A 23,084-nucleotide genomic window follows, 5' to 3' on the forward strand; every position below is an offset into this window, starting at 1 on the left:
AAGGACAAAGTAATCTGGTGTCTTGCTGTGCTTGAGAAAACCTGACTACCACAACAGAATTGATATTCTAAAACTACCTTGGTAAATGTTTGAACATGTGAAGTTCTGCCCCACCTTCATTCTCATTGCCCCCGTCAAGCTTCCCCAACATCTCATTCCTTACACTCATCACATCTTTATCTCTGGTATTATTAAGCTATCATAATCTCCTGAAAGCAGAATAGGCACATTCTATGCACTGTCACCCCTACCTTGTTACCTTCTGCTCCACCTCTCTAGAACCATTTTCATTCCTTATTGGTTTCTCTCTAGCCATGCTCTCTCTCTCTTCTGCTAGACTTCCACTAGATTCCTTAGAATCACTTTCATTCCTTATCTTCCTTGTACCATGCTTTTTCCTCTCTGCCAGACTCCATCCTTACACCTGTTTCATCCCCTATCTCTCCCAATGCCTTCACATATCTAACATAACTCCCACCCCCACGAACTACTCCTATATCTCTCACCTTCAATTGCAACATCCACCTCGATTCCAGCTAACCATTTCTCCTTATATTCTTTTGAAATTTTCCTTTCTGTACCTTCACCCAGTCCAATCCTCTGTATCACTTTATGTTTATACCTTCATTGTGCCTTGAGGGTATATCCTGATACATATCCACCAACATCTCTCTCACTTTCTCAATCTCAATCCTTCCTTTATCTCTAACTGCTTTATCCTTGTATCTCTTCCATAGCAAGACATCTATCTCTATCTCTCAATTATTCTTCTAACTTCTCATCAACTAGCATGAAACCACTGCCTTCAATACTACTCCCCCTGTTTGAGGGGACTTTGTTTTGTTTTGCAAGTTGCTTAGTGACTCTGCCAGTGCTGGTGCCACATAAAGAACACCCAGTACACTCTGTAAAGCAGTTGGTGTTAAGAAAGGCATCCAGTGATATAAACTATGTCAAAGCAGACAATAGAGCTCAGTATAGCTCTCTGGCTTGCCAGCTCTTGTCAAACTGTCCAACCCATGCCAGCATAGAAAGCAGACGTTAAATAATGATGATAATGATGCATATAAAGAAACTGTTAGAATATCAAAATTGTCAACTATTCTTCTATTATAACTTCTTTTATATGGGATTAAATAATTAAAAATAGAAACAAAGGAAATATACAGATATAAATAAAAGAAGTGAGACACATTGAAAATAAGTTATAAGTTTAGACAAGTATAGTTACCTTGTTTGGGTGAGCAGTTTCTCCTAACATTGGTGAAAATGGAGTAAATAATGAAATGGCAATCTCATGAGATCTGATGTTAGGATCTGATAGTTGTAAACAGACCTTTAAAAGATAGAAAACAAGTCAAAGTTGTTATTATTACTAGCTGGACCCGTGAAAACTTCACGGAAAACATAGAAAATGTATGCATCTGTAAATTGTGTGCTGGTGCCATGAGAAATGCTTCTATATTGTGACACTTACAGAATATAGAAAGAAGTGTGAAACTGATAACTATATAATCCAACCAAAATATCTCGTTACACAAACGTAAACAGAATTACTATTTAGCCTTAAAATACATTGAACATATTCAAAGAACCTTCTTTGTTTAGTGGTATGGAATGTTCTACTGGTATTCTTTTATTCTTTTACATGTTTCAGTCATTTGACTGTGGCCATGCTGGAGCACTGTCCTTTAATCAAAGAAATTGACCCCTGGACTTATTTTATGTAAGCCTAGTGCTTCTTCTATCAGTCTCTTCTGCCAAACAGGTAAGTTATGGGGACTCAAACACACCAACATCGGTAGTCAAGTAATGGTGGAGGGGGAAAAAACACAGACACAAACATACACACATAAATATAGACACACACATCAATATGACGGGCTTCTTTCAGTTTCCATCAACCAAATCCACTCATGAGGTTTTGGTTGGCCTGAGGCTATAGAAGACACTCTTTAAAGTACAGAGTTGAATTTCGTGTAGCCACCTGCTGGCAACTTTTTTCCCCACCCATTTTTCTGGGCTCTTTTCACAGCTATACCTCATTCAAAATTTGCATTAGCTTTTGTATGAAAAAAAAAGGAAAGGAGGGGAGCTTGTTTGTAGATTGTAGAGAAAATGTTAAATGTGCCTGAAAGAAAAAAAAAAAACATGGTCTTTCTCCCTAAGTAAAAGACATGAAGAACTATCAAAGAAGGCAAATAAGTACCAGGGGTGGGGGAAAGAAGAGAGAACTAACACTCGATCCTTCTAGAACTCCTGGGATAAAAAGGTAAACACCTGAAAGACTTTCCCTCTATTCATTACTAAATGTCTTTCCCTCTTCTTCATTGTTAAAAGTAAAGAAGCTAGAAAAGATTGATCGTATTTCATTCTAATTGTCATTTTAAATGTCTGAGGCTTTCCTTTCTGTCTCTATCACTTCACCCACTTTCTCTACAGTTAAGAGAGTTAAAGTGCATGGCTCAGTGGTTAGGGGTATTTGGCTCACAATCATAAAATCATGAGTTCAATTCCTGGCAGCGTGCTGTGTTCTTGAGCAAGGTACTGTACTTCACCTTGCTGCAGTCCACTCAGCTGGCAAAAATGAGTTGTAACTGTATTTGAAAAGGGGCCAGCCTCATCACATTCTTTGTGAGGTTGAATCTCCCTGAGAACTATGTTATGGCATGCATGTCTGTGGAGTACTCAGCCACTTGTGCATAAATTTTATGAGCAGAATGTTCAGTTGATCAGATAAACAGGAACCTTGTCATCGTAACCGACGAAGTGCCATTTTTTAAAAAGAGTGAAAGAAAAGGAAATGTTCCATATTGTAAGGCAAAAATGTCATGTGTTCAGTATAAGTATTGAAAGCTAAAACAAAATAAGTGCTATTCCGTCATGTAGTGACTTTGCCCTTGACTCGCGTTCAATTTGATAACAACAACAACCTGCACATTGGTGTTTATCTGGGGGCTTGGCCTCCAAATCTGTGAGACCCACAAATGCCGCTGTTAGGACTGGATTAACACCCATAATGACCCTAATGACTAAAAAGATATCAGAAATTATTATATTATTTATTCATTTATTTAAGAAGTGATAGTTAGAGAAATATTTAATGTGTTGTTTTGTGTTCAAGAAGACAGTCACATGTAATTTGATGGTAATTAACAACCAGCAAAAGTTCTGAAACCGAAAGTCATTCTAAGATATCACAGTTCTACTGACCTTTTCAAGATTATTGTTCACATTAAACATCTCTTCAGCATCAGGGTGATATACACCAAATATGGAATTTTGACTCAAACCAACTTTTAGTTCCTTCATTACCATGCGGATCAACCACTTCTGTTCAATGGCAGTCATGTTGCGCAAAAGGTGAAGCATTGTTTCATGTACAACATCATGTTTCTTGCTAGTATTGGAGACTGCGATATCATCCAAACATTTGTTCACATCTGAGATACTCAGGTTACCATTTTTGGGACAACGGTTCTTCAGCACATAGTAGGCTACACTGGCAAAATCATTGTTCTGTCAAAAAATATTAAAGTTTCATGAAGTACTTTCAGATCAAACAATTCCCATTCTAGGCAACTTACACTCATTTGAATATAATTACCATATTTACTTGCATACAAAACCATGTTTTTTCTGGATTTTTAAACCTAAACATAGGGCTGTGCATTATACAAGAACTAAGTATGAACACCTTTTCCAGTCAAGTGTACTGAAAGGTTAAGATCACTATAATAATGTTACATTTTTTTTTGATGAAAGCAGTAAAATATTTGATGTTTGATACAACAGCAGAATATGCATCTGTAGAATCACTGTTGTCAATGTTCAGGATTTTTCAGTTTTTGAAAGCACTACATGAGTTACTCAGTGTGAATATTAGATTACTTAATGATGAAAAAGAATAATACATAAATACAGTCATTATAGTAAAGTGACTATAAATTGGGAGAAAAAATAATTTTGTTCTTGAAATACTCTATTTATTATAATGAACTACAACTATATACATTTTTGTTGAGAGAACAAACTTATTTAACAATGAAACTATTTAAGTGGAAGTGTATACAGTTTACATTATGTTTCTTATGTTCGTCTATACTGGCTGATGTCAGAGAAGACACACTTTTACAGCCTACACTGGTTAAGTTCAAAGGTCACTTTTGAATTTGTTTATTGCTTTGAGAATAGGTAAATTTTTTTCAATGCAGTTATAATAAAACTGATTTTTCTCTATATCATAGTACTAAAGAAAATGCACTATGTATTAGAGAGATATTTGTTTTTCAGGGCTTCATTATTTGCCAACAATAGTGTGCATTATACATAAGTGCACATTGTATATTAAAAAAAAATAAGGTAAATTTTGTATAGTTTGTTTTTCCTTTCCCTTTCAAGTCAGTGACAAAATATCGAAATATATTGTCTACAACAGAATTCACAACTAAAACAGTTTGTAAATTTGAAGGATTGTTTATACCACATATATAGTTATAAGTCAAAATATGGTAACATGCACTAATAAAAGCTATAGAATGCAAATACTATATATTTTCTTTAAAAAAAGTCCAAATTTACTATATTCAAAGGAAGTCTTTAAAATGGGCTCCATCTAGTTAGTAGTAGCATCTCCACAGTATAACTTAAGGCAGTGGAAGATAAAATTTACGGTAGAAAAATTCATGTTGCATAGTTAAGCCAGTAGTTTAGTTAACTAATAAGAAGAGTTAGAGTTAGAATGTTGTTTTCTTGACTAAGAAGGGTCAGTAGTGATGACTGATATGTCTCTTAAACTTATCAGCTGATAGGAATGATTGAGCAAACATTCAAATTGCTCTATCAAGTGTAATGCTCATTTATTTACATTGTTTTGTATTAACCACAAATATCTTGTAACTTTAAGATTTCAATGATGTGACATTTTATTTTTAAAATGGCATTGTAGGATAGGTATGAGGGGCTGGATCTGGCCAGTTTGAATATAAAACAGATAGAATATTTAGGCCAAATACAGGTGGTTTAAATGCTAAAATGTTAAGACAGTTACTGATATAATGTTTAGGGACAAATCATCTGTTCAACACTCAGTAGTTAGTAGATGGACACGGCAGACCTAGATGACACACAGTGGCCAGTAATTAAAAAAATTGCTGAAGGAAAATTTTCTGATATGTATTTACTTACAGCTTCTCTTTTAGTATTAAAATTTAGAAGTTTAGAAGCATCTGGACTGTTTTTCCCAAGACATAATACTTTAATTAAAAGTTTTGCAAATGTATGCTGCAAGCAGGAGAAAAAATAAAAGATAAGTTAGTTATGAATACCATTGTTTTCAAGTCAGTCAAATCTGAAATATTATGAGTGTAAAAACATATCTGAAGAAACGCTACAGTTCATGGCATTGGTTAGTCATTGAATAACCATAAAAATTACATAGAAATTAGCAGAAACATATTATATACAGTTAGTACTTTTATGTAATGAGACTTTGTGTATCTGACAGTGAGGTACACAAGAGTTCAGGTGGAACTTTGGTAACTGTAGTACCAATATATGAGAGAGAGCATCATCCTCATCATTTAATGTCTGTTTTCCATGCTGGCATGGGTTGGGTGGTTTGGTAGAAGCTGGTAAGGCCAGGAGCTGCACCAGGTTCCATTGTCTGTTTTGTCATGGTTTCTACAACTGGATGCCCTTCCTAACACCAACCACTTTACAGAGTGTACAGGGTGATTTTTATGTAGCACCAGCATGATAATGTGTGAGAGAAACTTGATATTTTATTGATAATACTGAACCAATGACAACTGAGCGAATGCAGCAATTCAGAGTAATTTCTAAAATGTTTGATGAAGGTGGTATGACTTCTCTATTGATCAAATAAACTGAGCTTGTGCCTTCTGAACATCTCAGTTGGATTTGAAGATGTCATTTGAAAACTGAAGAAATAAAAATAGATGATAGAATAAACCAGTCTGAGAGGAAGATGATGCTGTTTAACCTTAGGTCAAACTTGATCAAGCAGAACTATGATCAAATGCATTTTAATTGTGACCAGCCCATCAAATCAGTAGGCTGTAATTTAAAGGAAAATTGACTACTATTTTTAGGGTATTGAGAGAGCATGTAGATGTTCCCTCATTAACTGAGAGGCTATAAAAATTGGTAAATAAATAGTAAATAAAAATTAACTGGAATAAATCATTAGAGTGGTAATGACACAAAACACATTTCATTTTCATTTTTCAAATAGGTTGTAACAAGGTTGAAGAAAATAGAAAATGAATACTTCTTTGATTCCATAAGCAACACGTTCATTTTCCAGGTGAGGAAGTAAAAGCCGCATCACTGGGTAAAATGAATCAGTCTGAAATAAACAATATATATACATAAATAAAATACATAAATGTGTATGACTGTGTGTGTGTGTGTGTGTGTATATATATATATATATATATATATATATATACATATATATAATTATTGTCTTTGAGAGCGGTCGAGTTCATTTTTAGTATTCTCGTTTGTGAGAGCAGTCAAGTTTATTTCAGATATTCTCATTTTAAAACTCTACGGCTAATAATAATTCTACTATAGGCATACAACCAGCAATTTTGAGGGAGGTGGCATCAACCTGTGTTCATTGACTCCTGTTCAACTGTTACTTATTTTATTGACCCTGAAAGGATGAAAGCCAAAGTTGACCTTGGTGAAATTTGAACTCAGAATGTAAAGATGGATGAAATATCATTTTGCCCAGTGTACTAACAATTCTGTCATCTCACCGCCTTAATAATAATAATAATTATAATAACAATAATAATAATAATAATAATAATAATAATTTGAATTCAAAACACAGAGCTGAAAGAAACGCTGCTAAACATTTCATTCACCCTGCTAATGATTTTGCCAGTTTGCTACTTTTTTAAAAAATGGGTAATAATAAGAATAACAAGATCACTCAGAGCGCAAACCTCTGCCAAGGAAATACCAACATCCTCTCAAAGATTAGCCAGAGATGATTTTTAAAATGAAAATATCTGAAATAAACTCGACTGCTCTCACAAACAAGAATACTAGAAATGAACCTGATCACTCGCAAAAATTAAGTAAAAAAATTGGGAAAATAATCCAGAATTCTTGTCTGGGACCAGATCAATCCCATAATCTAGTCAGTTCATGCCAGTCATGAGGTTAAACATCACTGGAAGTTTCATCCGAATCCATCCAGCGATTCTTGAAATATCTTGTCCATAGACAAACAAACAAACACAAGTGAAAACAATACCTTCATTAAGGCGGAGGTAATAAAGTTCACTGAAAATGAAACTAAATTTAAAACTTACAGTTTTCTTGCCTTTATGCAGTTCCTTATGTTTTTGTCGCCATTGATCAAGAAATAGCCTCAAATTCTGCTTCTTTTTCTCAATTCCTTGAGCTTTCTTTATTTTCTCAAGCAGACCTGTTAACTCTTCAAAATGGACTTTATCAGAAATTTTAGTCTCAACAGGTTTGTCTGTCTGAGCAACATCCATAGTAATAAGTTTTAAGCTGGAAACAGAAAGATGAAAGACTGTCATCCAGAATGTGACCATCAAGAATGATTGAAAAAATTTTTTATTGGACCCTCAACGTCAAGGAAATAATCAACCTGGTGCAGCTCTTTGCCTTACTATTCCTAGTTAAATCATCTTACCCATGCTAGCATAGAAAACAGATGCTAAATGATGATGATTATCAGCTTTTTGGAGACAACTTACTTCAATGAATTTCATCCAAAGAAAAGTGGACATTAAAACAATGATCATATATATATATATATATATATATATATATATATATATATATATATATATGCTTTAGATATTTTTACATTCTAATTGTGCTTGGGTTGCTGTTACTTTTGCTCTTCATAAGTACCAGTAATATACTTGCATCACATCTTTCAACCCCTTTAAAAAAATTTGTGCTCTATGCGAAGAGTGGAAGAGAATACTCTTTCATAATTCTGTTGGAGTTGAACATGTAAATACCACTGGCACATCAACACTCACCACTTCATCTATCGAAAAAGCCTGTTTAACCTCGACCTCACACAAAAAGTCTATTAAATATATAAAAGTATGAACAGGCTCAGGTGAGGCTGTGTGGTAAGAAGCTTACTTCCCGTGCATGCGTCGGTCTATTCGCTGTATTGATTTTTGATGAGACGGATTTTTTTTGAGCTGCTTGGCAGCAGTTTGTCGGTGAGTGTCATATCGGTGGAAAGGAATGTATTCGGACCTTAGCGAGTATGAGCTGTCCTCAGTGGAGGAGGAGCTCATTAAGGCGGTAAATAGAATGGATGAGCATTTGGAAAGAGTAAAGAGTTTTGCTGAAGCTGCAGAAGTGAAGAAAAGGGAAGTGGACCTTGCTGGACTGAAGGAGCTGCGTAAGATGACACAGAAGGTGGGGTTATGGTAAATATGGAAAAGAAGACCATTACCTACAAGGTGTACTCAGTGGAGAGTAGGAAGGTGGAGCAGATGGAGATGGAAAAAGTAGAAAAAAGCATTGAAGGGTCTTTCGAAGGAAGTGCCATATATAACGAAAGGAAATGGATATGGGACGGTGGTTGCCCAGTTAAGGACAGCAGAGGAGGCAAAGAGGCTGGTGAGTACAATGGTGAGAACGGAGGAAGTAGTACTTCTACCCACATACCTTGGAAGAAAGACTTCTAATGTGAGGGTAGAAGGAATTCCACCCGATATAGAAGTGGCTTGGGTTACAGCAGCTGTCCTCATTGGTAGTGAGGAGGAGGTGGCTGCCCTCCACGCCACAGAGATGGAGGAAGGAGGATATAGAGGAAAAACATTGGAAATCATCATACAAGTGGAAGTGAAGCACATAGAAAATTTGATGGAGACAGTGACGGGAGAAATAGTATTGAGAATATGGGTAGAGGGCAGAATTCTGCGATGCTTTAAATGTTGCCAAAAAGGCCACATTAGAGCTCACTGCCCTCTACAGAGGAAAACGACAGAAGAAGCGTTGCTGAAGACGGAGAAGAAAAAAGAAGTACAGATAGATGGAAGGAACAAGGAGGACGAATGGACAGTGACAGAGAATAAAAGGAAAAAGAGAAAGAAGAGGAAGAACAGTCAGTGTGATGTGGGACCCCAGACCAACTCCATTCCACCCAAGACCACTCAGACCCACCTTCCCCATACAGACACCAAACCCACCCACCCCCTCTCCCTACTTGAAAAAAAAAAAGAAGATAGTACAGGCACCACAAAATTTACAAGACCCCTCCCCCAGTGAAAAAGGTTACGTGTACATGGAAGAGAGAGTGTTGTCACTCAGTGATGGGGAAAACGGTAAACCAAAGACTAGATTAAAGACTAATGAAGACTCGGGACTCAGAGGTGGCGAGTGGTGTTACTCAGTGTGGGGTGAGTAACACACTTTTCATATTCTCATTTCTCAGTAGTATCATTATTCTAATATTTTGATTTTAATGTTTTTCATGTTCAGTTTCATGTCATTCATAGCATCATATTTTATTTTAATTGTTATATGTACCCACATGTGTTGTAGTGTTACCCTCTATGTAATGCCTTTATGGCAATTTAAAAGAAATAAAGAAGCTTGCTTCCCAACCACATGGTTCCGGGTTCAGTCCCCCTGCGTGGCACCTCGGGCAAGTGTCTTCTACTATAGCCTCGGGCCGACCAAAGCCTTGTGAATGGATTTGGTGGACGGAAACTGAAAGAAGCCCGTCGTGTGTATGTATGTATATATATATATATATATATATATGTGTGTGTGTGTGTCTTTGCGTTTGTGTTTGTCCCTGCCACTCCCGCTTGACAACAGATGTTAGTGTGTGTTTACGTCTCCGTAACTTAGTGGTTCAGCAAAAGTGAGCGATAGAATAAGTACCAGGCTTACAGAGAATAAGTCCTGGAGTCGAGTTCTACGACTAAAAGGCGGTGCTCCAGTATGGCCGGAGTCAAACGACTGAAAGAAATAAAAGAATAAAAATTCCAAGTTCATATTATAAAAAAGTCAAGGAAGTGGAGAGTAGATCGGATTTGGGAATATGAAAAGGAAGAAAAAGTCCAAAACTTTTGATTTTACAATATGTCAAAATTCCATAGAAAAAAACTTACATATCATAAATGATTATACTTAAATCACTATCTACTAAATGTATTGTTTATCTAACTTCCCAGATAATGCTGTGCACATAATGTACTTCCTTGTTTAATAAAACATGAAACCATACGAAAGATTGTTTTCTTTACCTTAAATTTATTTCATAAAACTGGGTGTGTATATCAAGCAATAAGTCCTGGTTAGAATGAAACACATTCCTAAAGGTGAAATAAGGAAGGAATTGCAACGTCAAGACAGAATGTTCAAACTTTGCTGAGGATACATAGGCATACACCCAGAACAATAAGTAACATGCCAGATAGCGATCGACGTGGAATTTTTTCTCCGAGAAAATAACCTGTTAAGACTGTAAAGACAAATGTGAGGGAATTGGTTAAAGGTACGGCAATAGAAAGATCAGCCGAAGCGAGAGTTAAATAGAATAAAACAGAGCCGCACTGATTAATTAGGAAAGCCGCTACATACTTCAAACGAAATACTAGAAACAACAGCTCGGACTTTAGCTGTAAAATGGTGTTTTGCTCTTTTATGTTCTCAATACCAGCACTTGTTTTCTTTAGAATAGGGTTAGTGCATCCCCATATTACTGATACTAACACTAGCCAAAAAACACTTATTAAGGTATCCGAGTAAGTCATTGGAAATTAATTTAGAAATCTGGGAATAAAAACAATAAAAGAAGGGAGTTAACTGCCGGTGACAAGCCAGAACTTGTTTTCTATACAAATAATGTAAATCAGTTTACCTTTACTTCGTTTATCTTGCTTCGTTCACACACAAGTTAATTGCTGATAGCGAGCTGCCAGTTTATAACTAAATAAATGGTATTTTCACAATAATAACGTTGATTAGATTTTATAACTTATAACCACATTTTTTCGATTTATATTAATTTTCTAATTAACCAATCTTGAGTGAGGAAGACGCGGGGGGGGGGAGGGAGGTTACGCAGTGAAGTTCAGGGAGACAACTTCTTCAGCATCCGGTCTCACAATGGCTGCTTCACGCGCTTCGGTTCAGGGTATGAAGCTTGTGAAACCCATACTCTCTGTCGACAGCACCGAAGCTCGGAGAAGGGTCCTAAATTTATACAAGGCTTGGTATAGACATTTACCGTACTTAGGTAAGGCTTTCCTTCCTTTCTAGCTATTCTAGAAATAAGTTTATCTTGTAGGTTGTTGTATGTCATTGTGAAGGACACGTAAAAGTGATTTTGTTTTCTTCTATTTTTATTAATAAATCAGTTATTGAAATTGAATTTTTTATTCTTTTTACTCGTTTTGTTACTTTTATGAACGAAACTTCTCTGTCATTTATAGACATAACCAAACACAGGAGGTTTGACAGTCGTATCAAAGGTTACTTTTGTTCTGTCGTTCTAAAGATGTTTATTCTGCTAATTCGGTAGACTTCTTTCAGTTACATCAATTGCACATCGTATGTATTTGAAGAATTATCGATTCAACAGAACACGGGAGTTATCTCATATTTCAAATCAGTATATGTTTGAATGTCGGAAAAATTTGTAAATTTACTCGTATATTCGGATATTGTTTCAAAAACACTCGTCTAAAAAGAAAACATTTGTTAACCTCAAAGTCAACCCTCATTAAACAATTAAGATCGAAAGCATTTTAAGCCATGACCACCTTGTAACACATTATTTATATATCCCTCTTTATATGTTGGACATCATATAGTTCAGTGCGGGCTAAGATATTGAGCATAGTGAGCTATTTTTACACCTTAATTGGAATTAAATCCGTAATAAAACAGTCATTAAGGTAAGGGCGAGAACTCCGATATTTATAGTGTTGAAAACGAAACGAGAACATCCCAGAGAAACAAGATGGAACAGGTAGGATAAAACCAGAGGTGAGGGCACTCGGTTGATTAGCGAGTTTGATCTTAGGAGGAATGCGGTTGACAACTGTTTTGTCACAGTATTTTCAAAGTTCCTTTGCAGAGTAGTGTCTAACAGTCATAGCCAAACTGCGGCCCTCGGGACCTTCTGAATGGTATGCCTTGAATTTTTAGTAGTACGACTAGTCTCATGATGTGTCATATCTCGTGCAGCCTGCTTCTCGGAAAAGGTTGCCTATACCTGGTCTAATAAATACAGATCGTAAAACAACTTTGAGAGAAAATTTGTAATTATCATTCACAACGAAAGATTTCCAAATACTTAAAAGTCGCTTAATAAATAATCTAATCCGCTGGTATTTTAGATTTTAACTTTTCTAATAAGAACACTTGTTTTAACTTAAGTAACAAAGGCCTACAAATAGAATACTTGCTACACTACAACAAACACGACAAAGTGATCGTGTCGTGTCGTAAACAATCTTAAGAGTTTGGAGGCGGGGCAAAATGAGTAATTTCTGATTTCTTGTTATTTCCCCCAACCTATTTTCAATCATTACATCACAATTATTGCATAATGTTAGGAATAAAAATTGGTCAGCATTGTTGGTATTGTAATTGAGAGAGTTTGAAACATAGGTAACGTACTTTTTTCCAAGAAATTTTCCTTCAACTTTGACCTGATCCAAATTGAGGTTGCTAATAAAATATCTAGATACTTTTTAGTGTCTAATAATCAATATTCTTTTCTCTGTTGGATTCCAAGTCAATTTCTTCCCACAGTAATGTTTAATTTAATAGTTTTCAATTTTCAAAGGATGATGTCTAATGCGGGGCAAAATGAGTAATAACTATTTTCAATATGTTCACTTTAATTGCATGGTGCATCAGGAATAGAGCTACACCAACTGATCGTGAAGAAGCTATAGAGAATATTTTATGTTGAGTTTAGATTTAGTCGTGTTTTGTTAATTTCATATGTGCCATGTTTTCATGATTCTCTTTCATTTGACCTAGATATTTAAAATTTTTCTTGCATTTCTGATTTTTCTGATGTCCAATGATGGATATTGATGTGCATGAGTATTTCTTCAGATGTAATTCTGGAGAATTGAAAAGGCAAATTTACCTTATCTTGTCTTACTCATTTTGCCCCATCTAAATCTGTCTATTATTTTGCTCAAAGAGAAGAGAGATAATTTTCCAAAACAGTGTTCTGAATATATTATTTTTAATGTATTTAGAGAAGATCATTTGCTTAGCTGATACAGCTTATGTATGGTAGTGAACATTTGTAAAAAAATTTTTTTCTCATAGTCAAAAATGCAGTAAATTTTACACATTGTGCCTCACCTCATACTTTTCATCATGAAAGTTAAAACAAAAGTGATCCTATTAAAAAAGTTAAATATTTTAAAGAATGAAAATAAAATACTAATGGATTATTAAACAAATTATTTAACAAGTGACATTTAATAATCTATCCTGGATTGTTTTGATTTTGTTATTAGAATTGCTTCTTTCATCTTCGTGTGTTTCTATTTCAGTGCGTGATTATGATGTTCCTTTGACTATAGGAGAATGTAAAAACAAACTTCGAGAATTATTTTTGAAAAACCAACATGTTACAGATCTTAGAACTATCGACGTACTTGTCATTAAGGTATTTATTTTGGAAATATTTTTCTTGTGGAAATTGAGCCTTCATAAAATATCAAAGTAAAATTTATTTAATTGGTAAATATTTGATTTCAGAATATATTAGTTGTTTCTACCTCAATTTCTATTGAATTTGATTTCATTAATCAACATGACAAATAAGCTCATCCATCTTCAAACTATACTCGCAAAAAAAATTTGTGTGCATCACTGTAAGCTATCAAAATGTTCATAGATTACAAGGTTTCCATTGCTGCAATCATTGAATCGTAGCATTCAGTCAATCATATCTATTTACAGTTAAGTCAGCTGAGTCATTTGGGAATTTGGGGTTAGAGCAATGGAGATAAAATATCATCGGTGTCAGGATATGCACTTTAGAATTACCTTAAATTTTTAGTTGTAAGTGTTGGGCTGCAGCCAATGATAATTTTAGACCCACCTATTTCTAGATAGGTGCAGGAATGGGTGTATGGTTAGAGGTTCACTTGGCAACCATGTGTTTTCGGTTGCTGCCCACCATGCAGTAGCTTGGGCAAATATTTTCTACTATAGTCTTGGGATGACCAAAGCCTTGTGTGGGAGTTTGTTAAACAAAACAAAACCTGTCATCTTTGTGTGTCCATCCTTTTTTGTCTTGTGATTACTTGCCAATTATAAACAAACATCACTGTCACACAAGCAGTGACATTTGCAGTCTTCTGTGAAAACATGAACAGGAGGAAATATTACCTTGCTTTGAAACAGGTTGGTGACAGGTAAAGCGTTTAATCATTCTGCTTCAATGAATCACATCTAATCCATGTGAGCATGGAAAAGTAGACATTGAAACAATGATGATGATGATGAATTAGGGGAGGATAGACATAACTGGGTGTAGTTACTCAGGTAAGTGTTCAATTTGAATTATAGTTATTAGTGGTTGAAGGGGAAAAAACTTCAGTGGATAGATTGTTCATGATCTGAGGAATCAAGAAAAAGGACATGGATGCATTTAGTTGATTTATGGTGAAGTGAGTGTAAAACTGTTATTGTAATAGAAGAGAAAGAGATAAAATACATGTTGACAGGCAACAATGGGCAGTAAAGACTTACTTATTTGACAAATAACATTTTAAATGAATTTGTGTATGGGTGGAGGTGTAATCTCTTGTCTCAGATATATGAACAGTAATGTATTGAAGAGCATTGGGGTGAGATGGAAAGCAAGCTTTTCCAATGATACAAAATATTTGTAGCTTGATACACACCTAATTCCAGACTTATTATTTAGACAGCTAGTGTCTTATGTGATGTATATAATTCATTGGTAGCTGAATCTCCATAAATCATTGTAATAAATTATTCTATTCTACTTATTGTATTGAATACTTTTTCTATCATTTACACTTAGTGTATATGTGTGGGGGAAGGTATGTGGTTAGGGTGTTGCACCCCAACACAGCTCCCATGACTTTCGGAAACATTTTTTCACGCTCAGAGTTGCTGAAGCATGGTATAAACTGCCTGCGTCAGTTGTTGACTGCCATGACACTGCATCCTTTAAGGCCCTCATGCTTCCCGAAATCCGTCGAAACTACACCTGATTATATATGCACTTTAGATGAGTTGTAGTGCACCTGAGCACTGTACACAATGTTTATTATTATTATAAAATCATGGTTTTGATTCCTGTACCAAGCAGTGCATTGTGTTTAGCAAATACTTCATTTCATATGTGCCAGTTCACTCAGCTGTAAAGAGTTCAAGCCATAGCTGGAAAGTTAACTCAACAACAAACTGGTGTCCTGTTCAGGAGCAGCATTGTAATATCAGTCATTTATACATCTTGGAAACCAGGTTCAGCCTTATGAGTTCTAGGGTTATTGACAGCTCTAAGTATATATATGTGTGTAGGTGTATGTTTGAGTTCCCTTGTTTTGACACTGTGATAATTGTAGATGAGTGTCACCATCATACAAGTGGTGTCGTTTGTTTCCATCTTTGGTGAAAACATGCAGCCATGTGGAAATATTACCTTGCTTGGAAATGGATGTATGTTGGTGACAGGTAGGGCATCTGCCTGTAGAAACTGTACCTCAAAAAATTCCATCTGACTCTTTCAAGTATAGAAAGGATACTTTAAAATGATGATATCAAAACAAACACACACACACACGCGCGTGCTTTGCAAGGGGAATAACTGCAGTGACAAACAAGTTTCAAAAATTGCAGCATTTACAGTTCAGATTAGCAGGTGATGAAGTTACTGAAAATTTGTTGGAATGCAACGTGTGTTTCTAATTTTGATTGAATAAGTTAGGCAGAGTTGAACGATGTTTGTCACTTAGAAACAATGCTGATATTAGGACAGATCTTGTGATATTTTAGGCCAAGGTTCAGTACTTTTACCTCACAGCTTTCTTTTATTTGGAAAGTTTTCTTTCTTAAGCTCAAATTTTATAAAATGTTCATGTCTTTCTCAAAAACATTAACCAACAAGGGAGCCTCCATATAGTTGCTCAGTCTGCCAGAAGTAGCTGTCAAATCTCTCTCAAATTGCACTATACTATTTTAAGTAAAGCAAGATACACTGGGTAATATAATCAGGATGGTGACAGATGAAATGTCTTTGCTCATAGGTATGCTCACCCAGAGATGACCTGAGTTAAACAACAATAGCATGTAAGTGAATTAGCTTCAAATAGGAATCAAAACTAGCTCACCTTACTGTTTGCTTATCCTTATTCTGTTACTTAAATTTATATTTCCAGAGAAGTTGAAAATTATGCACAATGATAGACTCACTAGTTATGTGTTCAAATACTACTTGTGACAGATTATGTTTAATGATTATTATAAAGGTAAAATAATATATAAAGATGTAAAATACATTCCCAGTAATAACAAACAATATTTTTTTATATGTCCTGTAAATTATTGAAGATAACTAACTTTGTCTTGTTCATTCCAGGGTCAAATGGAGTTGGTGGAGACCATGGAAGTCTGGAAACAGAGACATCATATTATGAAATATTTCAGGGATTCTGAGAACCCTCGACCTGCAGATTTTCTATCCAAATTCTATGATGGCAGTGATTAGTTCCACTTCCATAAAGTTGCTCTTGTTTTGTATATTAACTTTTGTAGGTTTGTTGGGGCATTGTTTTGTGTAACAAACAAATAGGCAATAAACTTATATGAAAAATTTGTTGTCGTTGTTGAGTATATAGTTAGTTGTGTTGAAACATGTCTGGTTGTAGAGGTAACTGTTGGAACATTTAAGAGAGGTAAATAATCTGTCATAGAATAAATCTGCTGTTTTAACCTGAACTGAAATCATGTGATGATGGTGGAGGTAGTGACAGTGATGACAAGATGGTGATGAAACTTAATGAGACTTCATTTGGAGCAGTTTTGTCAGCAGCACAGTCTTTTGAAGATGTTGAATCAAGCCTAATTATGTATATTCAGTGTTTACAGTGGAACAAATCTTTGTGAATTTGATCTGGAATCTACATTTAATCAGGATAGACATTTCCTATGAGTTCTGTGTTCTATCATTCTCTAAAATCTCTCAGACTATTTTGACAAAAACTCTTTATTGTTAATTTAAATATTAATGAAGTTCACAGTCAACATTAAAATAGTTGTTTAATTATAATTTGGTGACCAGATTTATTTAGTTGATTGATCAATATTGGATCTATTTGACAACTAGCATTGGTCTGAATATGTACCAATGAAATTCTTGTGGTCAGTTACATTAACTTTAGTCATCCTTGTGCACTATTAGAAATCATTACAGTTGTTCTTTGTTCATTTTTCTGCAAACTTTATTTCCTATTTGTTCTACTATCTTCATTATATTTATCTATCTGTAGTAATACTGCTCAGGTTATTGTTATCCAATATATTTATAGATTTTATGTCCATGATATGTCCAGTCTAGGTGGTTGATCAGCAGAGATGGCAGAACATTGAACAGATTGCTTTGCTGTAATCATTCTAGCTCTCTCCATTCTGAGCTCTAATCTTGCCAAAATCAACTTTGCTTTTCATCCCTTTAGGCGGATAAATAGAATAGCAGTTCTGTACTGGGGTAGATTCTTATCTAACACTTTCTCTCTTTCTTCTGGAAAAAAATTGATTGAGGTCAAATCTGGAGAGGTATTGGCTCCATCAAGTGTGAAATGTTCAAGACATGCTGTATTTCTTGATGGCACTCGTACAGCTTCACCAATGAGTTACAGGCCCATGGCATGATATAACATGTCCAAACTATCATAATTTCATTTATCATGAATCATCCAAGTTTTTAAATCTTTTGAATACTTACATTTTTCGATCCCCATAACACATCTTACACAAAATAAGTCTCAAATCATGGATGTCCCTTGATAATTCTCTTGAGATCATTATTACTATAGAAAACTGTTGTTTACCTTGTTTTATTGATCATACTGATGAATTTTCTAAAGTCTTCAATTATTTTAATAAAAACCTGCAACATAGATACCTCTTGTGATACTTTGTTAGGGGAATCACTGCTGAAAATAAAGCATTGAGATAATTTTCTATGAAGAAGACACTTGAAAAAGCTTTTGTGTCTATTTGAATTTAGGGTTCTGAAAGATAAGAATTTTGTTTGTTACACTATGTTTATAGAGGCTATGAGCACATCACGATACCAATATATTTACTGGTAGTTGGTCTGGGACAACAGGAGTTTGTTAATCTTGACTTGGAATATTGTACAATGGTTGATGCACCCATTGAGCTTTTGAACTCAAACAAAACCATTTCTTTATTACACACCTGGTTGTGGTGATAGTAGTGGTTAGTTCTTAACCCTATTGAACTTAGTTCCGCAACTTAACGAAACACCTATTAGCTTTACAGTGCTCCCATTGTGTACATTTGTGAACTATACCATTCTGTGGTATCTAAATGAACTTGGCTGTTAATGCAATTCCAAGGTGACAACAGTATATTGACCAATTATTGTTTGTTCAATATCTTACCTTCTTCATCATTCACTTTTTTAGACACATCAAATTTATCATGTTCCATTGGGAATAGTTTCCTTTTGCTGTACGTATTCTGCTGCTATTTAATGTATTATGGCTGGAAATATTGTACACTAGATATTTATATTGTGAAGAGGGATGGACAAAAAAACCCTACTGAATTGGATCACTCAATGTATCTTAATGTAAGTGGTCTCACACTGGTAAGGAAAATGTGACTATGTAATGTTGATCTTGTTTTTTGTGTAAGGCATGTGAGATGGCTACAACAAAGAAATAAAACTTTAGCCACAAATAATGAAAATAAATCGGTCTTTAATCAACAAAGTTTTGATATCTAAAACTTGAAACACACAAAAACAAAAATAAATTTTCCAGTCAAGAAATATCTAAAAAGACAGTCTAAATTCATTGAAGAAAAAATAATTTGTCATGAATGCGATGGTGTGAGTAAAAATGTTTTATTCAGCTTGTTTGTTGCTGTTAAAACTTTTTATTCAACAAAACCATGTTTTTTTGTTTTTTTTTTGAGGAGGATAAGAAATGGGAAGCTGTGCTGTTCATATTTTTCCTAAAGGTGTTGGCATATGTGAAAGGCAAAGCAAAAAGCAAAAGCACATTGTGGATTTGTCTCTCAAATATATATATATTTTTTGGTGCTTGGTGAAGAGATATGTAGCTTTGTTGTCTAAGTTTTTCATTTCAACACAAATGATCATGGCTGATTTCTGAAATTGATCAGATGAAATAGAAATTGTTGTCTGATCAAATTCACTCTTTTGCTGGCTTTGGCTAGTGATCTTTGACCATACTAGGTTACTGCCATCATAAGAATATTTCTTTGAAGATATATGGTTTAATAGTTTGAACTTTTCCTTTCTCTGTTGATGCACTTCTTTGATTTGGAGTTTGTTGTATGTTTTGTTTGCAATATACAAATTTATCTGTCTATTTGAGGTATGAAAATGTTTGATTCAAATGTTTGGATTATGAGTTCAGTCAAGAGACTTTAGTTCAAATTTGAATATGTCTAATTTCTAATTGTCAGATAATCTGGTGCAACAGTTTAGATAATTGTAATTCTCTCTAATTCAGTCATCTGAAAGATTAGTTTAACAGAAAGAGAATGTATGCTTGAATTTCTGGAAAATCTTGATTTGGTTTTGAGATTCTTTTCCATCACTCCAAAAATTATTTCATGAATTACTGCTTCATCAGTACAGTGGAGAAAAAAATCACCGGGCTACCTTTGAAAAAAAAAAAAAAAAAACCTGAAAGAACTTCTGTGACACCATTGAAATAATATGGAAAATAAGCTTTTGGTAATGCCATACAAATGCTCCATTTGAGTAAATGTGCTGAAAATTTAAATCTAAGACTCAAAAGTAAATTATGATTATGTAAATTCTATACAGGAATATAAACATTTATTAAATAGATGGGAAACCTTAGATTTAGAGAATGAAGGGTATAGGGAATTGCAAAATTCATTTTGGTAGATATTAGCTACATAAAAGAAGAAACTATCAATCAGCTATCAAGATTTGACTTTAATTCCAACTTGATGTTATTTAAACCAATGACATAATAATAATAACTTTGTATTTCTTCTTTAAATATTTCTGGTTTTACATTTCTATAAGAATGTTGGATTGGATAGTGTATTTTATGTAGTTTGATACTTTACTGCGTCAAGTTCAGATTTCACTGGAAGTGTCTGACTTTCAACTCTTGGGATGACAAAATAATTACCAGTAATATATTGAACTCAAAAGAATATCAACTTGAAACACACAAAAACAAAAAAACAACAAACTTGTATTCAATTTAGGTAAATTAGCTCATGTTTAGCCCCTGGTCTGTCCTGAGTGAGAAAACTTATGATCAAAGATGTTCCAACAGAGATCATCCTATCATATTTCTGACATAATGTATCTACATTATTGAATGTGTCCTTCATTTTGTAAGCACCATAAAGTGACAAGCAGATCTCTTGACTGTGTATGATATTGCCTGACTGGCATGGTGAGCTCTCAGCAAACTGAAACTACTCTGTGAATTTAATCCATAATCAAAGTGATTCCACTGTTAAGTAAAGAGGAAATCAGATATGCCACAACTTTCATGTTCTTCCTTATAAAAGTCAAGGATTCTTGAGCATTTTGAGAAGTGATGAAAATTATTATCCAGTGTATACTCTCAAGCTGTATTCCTTTCATTATTTGAACTAAATTACAACTAAAATTTACTTTAAGAATCCAAATAATGAAGTGATATTTCGAGTACTAATATGAAATTGAACCAGTCTCTTGATCTTGAGCTATGTGTTTCAGCTCAGGATCTTACAAGTTAGTCTGCATTAGAAGTTATTTTAGAAAGAATGATTAAATATTATATAAGAAGATATTTCCTTTTCTTAGATGAAAAAATAACTATGAGCCAGTACAGAAGTTTTGACATGGTCAGAAGACCTGCTGAAAATAGTAGCTAAATGCTCTCAAATCCTAATCATGTTAAAACTGGAAAGAATGTATTAGACAACGTAGTCTATGATATACCTAAAAAGACATGATGGTCAAGGCTAGAATGTCTTTGATCAAAGTTTTCTAATTCAGGCTGACCAGTGGTTAAATAACAATAATTACAGCTTTATTTATCCACCCTCACAATTGAGAGAGAGCCAGTAACTGGATTTTTGCAGATTCTATCAACAAATGATCAGCTCTGTTGGCTTCAGATTATGGAATGCTGAATTTGTGATGTTCATACTATTCCCAAGAGTATAAACAGATTAGATGAAATATTTGCTGTGGAGAATCCAAATTAGTTCATAGACTTGGTTTTCTGGGAGCTTCTCACCTTTTGATATTTACATCTCTTGAACTGTTAACAAAAGGTAAAAAAGGGCCAGTGTTGGTGTTTATTCTGTTACAATACACTGAGTGGATGAAAGTAAAATCCTTGCACCACTTATAATCAATGCACCCTCTGAGCTGTGCACCTTTTTTTAATGCAGCTAATGCACAAAGGAAAAATGTATGCACTTAAGTTTTCCAAGATGAAACTGACTTTTTTTAAATTGAAGATGTTTACTTGCCAGGATGCCAACATATGCTGCTAAGAAAGACAAAATTTGCACACAAGCAAATTTTTGCACACATCCTCTAAAAAAATTAGTGAGAACATTGCCTATAATATGTTATTTTAAACATTAGTGATTAAAAATTGGAGGGGAAAAAAAAAGAAAAGAAAGGATAAAATAAAATGGGCAAATTGAGGAATATTGTATATTTCTCCAGACAGCATATTTCTGTGGAGGAGGCATAATGCAGAATTTTTTTCTCTGTGTATAATAAATCATTTTACATGTCTGCATTAATATGCATGCTATGCATCAAACAATACAATTGAATATTTACAAATCAATGCAGATAAAGAAAGCTAGCTCATCAGATCATGGTTACATCGATGCTTCAACTCTAAGTATGCCTTATGGGGCAGCAACTTCAACAGTATGCAAAAAATGGTGGAAGTATTAAATATAATAGAGACTAGAATGTTATATGCCAACAGGTAAATTGTGTCTTACAAATAGTAGATTATCTGAATGTGAGCTATTATACATTATTTATTACTAAGGTGAGACCAAATTATGGTTAACCAAGGCAGAGAATTATCCATTTGTATTGATCTGGGTTAAAAGTTTATTAGTGGTGGTATAATAGTTAAGTGAAAGGTTAGGTATAGTTATGACATAAGATCAATTTATATTTGAGGTGGGAGCTAGGTATCTTTACAGGTAGTAAAATGTTTGAATGCGGTCTAATACTTTATCTATCACTAACGTGAAAATAATATATATATACATATCCCAAATAAGCAACAAGGATATTCAAGTGTAGTACAATTGTTTCATGCTACTTCATTTCATTAAACACTGTAAGTATTATATCAGTTTTAAAATGTCAAGCAATCTTCAGCCACATATAGAATTTTTTAATTAAACGGACAATGCACATAGGTATAAGAATGTGCATTGTCCGTTTAATTAAAAATTTCTATATGTGGCTGAAGATTGCTTGACATTTTAAAACTGATGTAATACTTACAGTGTTTAATAAAATGAAGTAGCATGAAACAATTGTACTACACTACCTTGGATATTCTTGTTGCTTATTTTGGATATATATGATAATATTTTGAATGTGACTCCTGAGAAACAGTAAAAGTAATTACCCAATCAACGACGGCTATTACTGCTAGCGTATAGAGTACACTTACCAGTTCGTTTTCCACTCATTATATATATATATATATCGTAAATATGAAGATAATAAATTAAAATAATTTATTACCAGTGGTTAGCTTGCATAAATAAAAGTCATG

At 34.2% G+C, this 23,084-nt stretch overlaps 3 protein-coding genes across 8 annotated transcripts in view; 1 reads left to right on the top strand and 2 right to left on the bottom strand.

Annotated features, from left to right (window-relative positions):
• LOC115209209 (DNA ligase 4) overlaps positions 1-11,052 on the bottom strand; it is a 28,887-nt gene extending 17,835 nt beyond the window's left edge. For 4 of the 5 annotated variants that reach the window (XR_004998375.1, XM_029777462.2, XM_036501445.1 and 1 more), the window contains exons 1-6: positions 10,296-10,430; positions 7,353-7,557; positions 6,293-6,370; positions 5,188-5,283; positions 3,214-3,519; positions 1,232-1,336 (exon numbers count right to left, since the gene is read on the bottom strand). Coding sequence is in view for 4 of the 5 variants with exons in the window: in XM_029777462.2 (XP_029633322.1) it covers positions 1,232-1,336; positions 3,214-3,519; positions 5,188-5,283; positions 6,293-6,370; positions 7,353-7,541 (774 nt within the window). In the remaining variant the exon portion in view is untranslated. Of the gene's footprint in view, positions 1-1,231; positions 1,337-3,213; positions 3,520-5,187; positions 5,284-6,292; positions 6,371-7,352; positions 7,558-10,295; positions 10,431-10,912 lie in introns of those variants that run through there. The other variant, XM_029777463.2, reaches the window with a different exon arrangement.
• A 72-nt stretch (positions 11,053-11,124) lies between these two features.
• Positions 11,125-16,878, top strand: LOC115209724 (NADH dehydrogenase [ubiquinone] 1 alpha subcomplex subunit 6). The gene is made up of 3 exons (XM_029778221.2): positions 11,125-11,290; positions 13,578-13,693; positions 16,643-16,878. The coding sequence occupies exons 1-3, from the start codon at positions 11,161-11,163 to the stop codon at positions 16,769-16,771; spliced, it is 375 nt and encodes a 124-aa protein (XP_029634081.1). The 5' UTR covers positions 11,125-11,160; the 3' UTR covers positions 16,772-16,878.
• A 2,868-nt stretch (positions 16,879-19,746) lies between these two features.
• The window catches only part of LOC115209650 (heparan sulfate glucosamine 3-O-sulfotransferase 1-like), a 45,588-nt gene continuing 42,250 nt past the window's right edge, over positions 19,747-23,084 (bottom strand). For both annotated transcript variants that reach the window (XM_036501446.1, XM_029778115.2), the window contains exon 3: positions 19,747-19,945. The gene's annotated coding sequence lies outside the window, so the exon portion shown is untranslated. The remainder of the gene's footprint in view (positions 19,946-23,084) is intronic.

This window comes from Octopus sinensis, linkage group LG3, assembly GCF_006345805.1.
Source record: "Octopus sinensis linkage group LG3, ASM634580v1, whole genome shotgun sequence".
Taxonomy (NCBI): domain Eukaryota; kingdom Metazoa; phylum Mollusca; class Cephalopoda; order Octopoda; family Octopodidae; genus Octopus; species Octopus sinensis.

Excerpts from the sequence above, each read along its gene's own strand:
- LOC115209724 (XM_029778221.2), top strand. The coding sequence starts at position 11,161 with ATGGCTGCTTCACGCGCTTCGGTTCAGGGTATGAAGCTTGTGAAACCC. Across the intron at positions 11,291-13,577 it reads TAGACATTTACCGTACTTAG|TGCGTGATTATGATGTTCCT; the intron begins GTAAGGCTTTCC and ends TTTCTATTTCAG. Across the intron at positions 13,694-16,642 it reads TCGACGTACTTGTCATTAAG|GGTCAAATGGAGTTGGTGGA; the intron begins GTATTTATTTTG and ends TGTTCATTCCAG.